Here is a 6,305-nt window from a genome sequence, read left to right on the forward strand (position 1 = left end):
GAAAGGCATCCCCTGAGGCTGCCGCAAACTCAGTGTTAAAAACAGGGTTGGGTTGAGATTTGTTCTTTAGTTTTAAAACCAGATTTTTTCATGTCTGTCTTCCCGATCTTAAGGAAAAGTCTTATTTATTTTTGTACATAAGAGCTCAATGCTTTAAGAGCATTGGTACTATTATTATTCATAGTGGTTTTTCTGTTTTTGTTTTTCTGTTTTTAATTGTTAAAGTTCCTCTGTCACGTTCCTCGAGAAAGTACAAGTAGAAAAATTTAGTATCTGGGAAGTACAGTATACTGCTCTTTCTGAGAGTGATCGACCCCAGGTATTGTAGTTCTTCAGAGCTTGATTTTGTTCCAGGAGGGGAAAGCAGTGAGGAAAAGTTTGGAAAATGAGTGGTGAACATAATATACTGTTTCTTCATTTTCATCTTCATATCAGTGATTAACATTTTATTATGGCTCATCTCATGAGCATCTAGATTCATTTAGATAGCAATACAAAACGATAGTGGTAGCTTTTTTTGTTTTTTTTAAATCACTGGACAAATGACAAGCTCTTCAGTATCTTAACTTAGGCCATACTGGTTAGGAGATTTTTTTTAAAAACCTTTACAGTCAGCAGATTCTGAAGTTGACCTCCCAGGCTATATTTCGTTTGTGGTGATGTTTCTTCTCTTTCACATTATTTTGACTGTTTCTATACTACTATTTTTTTCCTTTCTTCTCCACCCCTCAGTTCGGAGGAAAAGAGCTCCGAGATGAGGAACAGACAGCTGAGAGCATTAAGAACCAAATGACTGTGAAGGAGTGGGAGAAAGTGTTTGAAATGAGTCAAGATAAAAATCTATACCACAATCTTTGTACAAGCCTGTTCCCTACTATACATGGTAAGAGTTCTATCCATTTGTGGCATAAACTTGAAATCAAAATAATGATTATAAAACAGCAACATGTGACTTCTTAAAACACAAAAGTCAGGTTATGAAAGTTTTTTAGTGGGTTTAGAAGGGGTTTTAAAAAGTCATTTATAAAAGGACAGATATTATACAATTCCACTTAAAATGAGGTACTTAAAACAGGTAAATTCACAGAGAAAGAAAGTAGAAAGAGGTTACCTGGTGAGGAGGGAAATAGGGAATTGTTGTTTAATGGATAGAGTTTCTGTTTGGGATGATGAAAAGTTCTAGAAATGGATAGGGGTGATGGTTATAAAAGATAATGAATGTACTTAATTCCACTGGACCACTTAAAAGTTGTGTATATTTTACTACAATTTTTTTTTCCTGAAGGTTACTATTTTATTTACACAGATAGTTAAGGACTGGAAGAGAATAATGTTTGGTTTTTTTAATTGAAGTATAGTTGATTTACAATGTTGTGTTAGTTTCAGGTATACAGCACAGTGATTCAGTTATATACATATCTATATTCTTGTTCAGATTGTTTTCCTTTATAGGTTATTACAAAATATTGAGTATAGTTTCCCGTGCTATCCACTAGGTCATTGTTGGTTATCTATTTTATATATAGTACTGTGTATATATTAATCCCAACTTCCTAATTTATCCCCCCCACCTTCCCCCTTTGGTAACCATAAATTTGTTAGAGAATAATGTTAACTTAAACATCATTGGAAATAGATTATTCTTGACATGACTCTTACTAGGAAATGAACCTAGCAGAATTCTTAAATTATATTAAATTTACAAAAAAGTTCGGACTGCCCGCAGCAAATTCTATACATGAAAACATTTTTTTTTTTTCTTTTTTTTGTGGTACGCGGGCCTCTCACTGCTGTGGCCTCTCCCGTTTTGGAGCACAGGCTCCGGACGCGCAGGCTCAGCGGCCATGGCTTATAGGCCCAGCCGCTCCGCGGCATGTGGGATCTTCCCCGACCGGGGCATGAACCTGTGTCCCCTGCATTGGGAGGCGGACTCTCAACCACTGCGCCACCAGGGAAGCCCATGAAAACATTTTTATAAGTGTCTAACAACTGTAATCTACTTTTAACAAGTATCACTACCACAGGCAGGTAGTCAAATAAGTGCTCACTTACATTTTCTTTGGCTTGTTGATGCCCCTCTCCCATATTTCTTAAACTTGCCAAATACAGTTTTTCCAAGTTCTTTATTTTCTGAGTTTGTGATTCCTCCCATTCTGTCCTTAGTTCTTCTGCCAAACGAGTGAGTTGCTGATTTCTTCTCTGTTTTATATCTTCTCTTATTTGTAAAGCAATATCTCTTTCTTGTTCTCAAACCTGTAGCAATCTTAGTTTTCATCTTCTTTCATAATCTTCCTTTAAAATGAAGGCTTCCTCATTAGCACCCAATCTCAGCCTGCTGGCAGCATACACCACCTTTCTTTTCATTTTCATGTAGTACTTTAAATCTGAAGGTTCTGGGAAACGGGACCCCGGACTCAGGAACTGTGGCTCAGACAGAGAAGGTCTCAGCGGCCGCCACACAGCAGCCTCCCGACAGCCGTTTGTGCGCCTGCAGGGCGGCCATCGCCAAGCCCTCGTCACTCTACCAGTTTTTTTAAATTTTTATTATTTATTTTTCGCTGCATTGGGTCTTCATTGCTATGCGCAGGCTTTCTCTAGTTGTGGCACGGAGGCTTCTCATTGCGGTGGCTTCTCTTGTTGCGGAGCACGGGCTCTAGGCACACGCGCTTCAGTAGTTGTGGCACACAGGCTCAGTAGTTGTGGCTTGCGGGCTCCAGAGTGCAGGCTCAGCAGTTGTGGCACACAGTCTTGGTTGCTCCACAGCATGTGGGATCTTCCTGGACCAGGGCTCAAACCCGTGTCCCCTGCATTGGCAGGCGGATTCTTAACCACTGCGCCACCAGGGAAGCCCTCTACCATAGTTGTTTTTTTTTTTAAAAAAAAAAGGTCATTTAGTCTTTTTTTCTGGCTTTAGGATAGAACTGCACTTAAGTATACTCTAATATGCCAGATTAATATCCTGATCTCATTTTTCTTTTTAGTTTTCATGGTGGAGAGAGATTTCTTGATGTTTTTTGGCTATATTACTATGCCTATAGCTTGTGGTTTCTTCTTTCATATTTTCTTAGCTCTTGGTTACTAGCTGCTCACTTCATTAAATCCCCTTGTGTGTTGAGGATTTGACTAAATTTTCAGGCCTCATGCTTTACCCTTGTTTTTTCCATCCTTATCTTCCACATTCAGTTGGAGTTATGGCAAGAATTCATAAGATTATGGGTACTTGGGGCTTCCCTGGTGGCGCAGTGGTTGAGAATCTGCCTGCTAATGCAGGGGACACGGGTTCGAGCCCTGGTCTGGGAGGATCCCACATGCCGCGGAGCAATTAGGCCCGTGAGCCACAACTACTGAGCCTGCGCGTCTGGAGCCTGTGCTCTGCAACAAGAGAGGCCGCCATAGTGAGAGGCCCGCGCACCGCGATGAAGAGTGGCCCCTGCTTGCCACAACTAGAGAAAGCCCTCGCACAGAAACGAAGATGCAACACAGCAAAAATAAATAAATTAATTAATAAACTCCTACCCCCAACATCTTTTTAAAAAAAAAAAGATTATGGGTATTTCTCTTAGGTATATACATATATTTTTAAGCTATTGGGATTTTTACAAATATTTATTTGTTTATTTATTTGCCTGTATTGGGTCTTAGTTGCGGCACGCGGGATCTTTCATTGTGGTGTGTGGGCTCTTCATTGCAGTGCACGGGCTTCTCTCTAGTTGTGGTGTGTGTGGGTTCTCTAGTTGTGGCACACGGGCTCTAGAGCATGCAGGCTCAGTAGTTGTGGTATCCAGGCTCTCTAGTTGTGGTGCACGGGCTTAGTTGCACTGTGGCACGTGGGATCTTAGTTCCCTGACCAGGGATTGAACCCGCGTCCCCTGCATTGGATGGCAGATTCTTAAGCATTGGACCACCAGGGAAGTCCCTAGGTATATATTTTTAATCATTGAAAATTAACCTTTTTTTCTACTTAAATATTTGGTCAATGAAATTGAACTGAAATTCTTTTATGTTAATAATCTTTTGTGGATTTTAGAGTGTCCTCCCTTATAATGAGTAGGTGTCAAATTTTATGTTGCTCCATTCCCCTGTAAACTAAACTGTTGCTACATAACAAATTATACCAAAACTTCATGGCTTGAAACAACAAACATTATCTCATAAAGTCTATAGGTCAGAAATTTGAGAGAGACTTAGCTAGGTGGTTCCGGCTCAGTCTTTGATGAGTTTGTAGCCAAGACGTCATCTGGGGCTGCAGTCATCTGAAGGCTTGACTTGGGCTGGAGAATCCACTGACGAGGGAGCTTACTCACTGCTTAGTAGTTAGTTAGTGCTAGTTGTCAGCTGGAAGCCTCAGTTCCTTGCCACATGAGTCTCTTCCATTGAGCTGGTTCAGTGTCCTCACAACACAGCAGCTGGCTTCCCCCAGAGCCTGCAATCCAAGAGAGCAGAGCAAGGAGGAAGCAAAGTGCTTCTCAGGACCTAGTGTCAGAAGTTAAGACACCTTCACTTCTACCACAGGCTATTTGTGGGAAGCAAGTTGCTAAGCCCAGCCACACTTAAGGAGAGGAGAATTAAGCTCCATCTAGAAAAGCGGATTATCAAATAATTTGTGGGCCATTTTAAAACTACCACACCTCCAACACATTTGTTTCATATAGGTTATGAGTCAGAGAAATTTTGTTTTTGGATTGGATTTTTAATTTTTTGCTTTTAAGGAGTGTTTTGTATAAATGTACCTAGCACTTTGTTGATGGATTTCACAGAAAGTCATAATAACTAAAACGGAAAAATGTTTCTTCTGGTATCACATTTCTAAAAATCTGGTGTTGTCTTTTTTTTTTTAATTGTGCATTTCCTTCTTATATTGCATTTATAAACAGTTCTCAGAAGCAGCTGTAAATCACATTCAGCATCTTATCTAATCCATATCAGTTCAATTAGCTTGTATTTATATTCAGCATGGGTCACTGTACCTGATACAAAAGAAGTAAGTCATGGACCATTTCCTCAAACTCTTGGTAGAGCTGTAAGACTTGCCTGTAGAAAGAACTAGCAAATGTGGTAGGCTGTAGTGGACATAGTTTATTTATGGGGAGAGATATTTGAGGACTGTGACATGGGGAAAGGCTTTGTTTAGGAAGTAGGACTTACGGACAAGGAGAGGCTCTTAGAATGGTGAGCATTGCCATCTATGATTAGGTGAAGACATTAGGACAGTGACTGGGTGACTTTACATTCACAGGACAAGAACCATATATTTTTACTCTAGTCTTAGCTTTTCTTCAGTGGTCTCTGCTCTTTTGGTTGGTAAATATGCCTTTGTAGTTTCCTGTGAAATTGTTTAACCTCATGTTGAAAAATACCTTGGATTTTCATTTCAGGCAATGACGAAGTAAAACGGGGTATCTTGCTGATGCTCTTTGGTGGTGTTCCAAAGACAACAGGGGAAGGAACCTCTCTTCGAGGGGACATAAATGTTTGCATTGTTGGTGACCCAAGTACAGCTAAGAGCCAGTTTCTCAAGTAAGTGTTTGCCTGAGATAGTACAGCAGAGAAAACAATATGCGTAGTTCCAGGCTTTCTGTGCTACCAAGAATGCAGTCAGTGTGCCCTTACCGGAGCAGGAGTATAAATTATGACTGTTGAATATATAACTCTCTTAGGTTAAGTACACCTTAATTTGTTAAGTAGAATGTAAGAACATTTTACAATTTTGGGGAATAGGGAAAAATTGTCTGTAATTCCAGTCCCACATAGAATTTTTTTAATCTTTGTGTAAAAGTCTTTGAATATATGAATATATATTCTCATGGTTGTAAGTCACAGCATGCATAATTTTAATTTACCCTAAATATTTTTCCATGTTTCTTTATTTTCATGATTGTTGTTTTTTGTTGGTATAACTTACAAAATCATTCCCCTAGCCTGATATTAGACAATTTAACAGTAATTTATTTTAATAGTCAAATACAGTGAACATCATAATGTGTATAAGTTTTTATTTTATTATTTTCCTTTGGGTAAATTCCTAGGCATAGGATTGCTGAGATTAAGAATACAAACATCCTTAAGGTTCTTAAAGAGGACACTCTTTCCAAAAACAGTGTGATAAAGATGAGACATTTTATGCTAAACCTATCAGTATGAGTACTACTTTAGCAATTTTTGCTTATTTTTAAAAGCTATAATAAAACACTTGCTTACTTTCAAACTTTTAAGAAACTTAGAGGTCAAGATAAGAGCAACCAGTTTTTGAGCACTTGCTGTGTGTGTGTGTGTGTGTGTGTGTGTGTGTGTGTGTGTGTGTGTGT

At 39.2% G+C, this 6,305-nt stretch overlaps 1 protein-coding gene across 1 annotated transcript in view; it reads left to right on the forward strand.

Annotated features, from left to right (window-relative positions):
* MCM6 (minichromosome maintenance complex component 6) overlaps window positions 1-6,305 on the forward strand; it is a 49,608-nt gene that overhangs the window by 14,804 nt on the left and 28,499 nt on the right. The window contains exons 7-8 of the mRNA XM_027078372.1: window positions 733-883; window positions 5,376-5,517. Of these exons, the coding sequence (XP_026934173.1) occupies window positions 733-883; window positions 5,376-5,517 (293 nt within the window). The remainder of the gene's footprint in view (window positions 1-732; window positions 884-5,375; window positions 5,518-6,305) is intronic.

Source organism: Aethalodelphis obliquidens, unplaced genomic scaffold, assembly GCF_003676395.1.
Source record: "Aethalodelphis obliquidens isolate GAN/ISIS:26980383/991018 unplaced genomic scaffold, ASM367639v1 scaffold2, whole genome shotgun sequence".
NCBI lineage: Eukaryota > Metazoa > Chordata > Mammalia > Artiodactyla > Delphinidae > Aethalodelphis > Aethalodelphis obliquidens.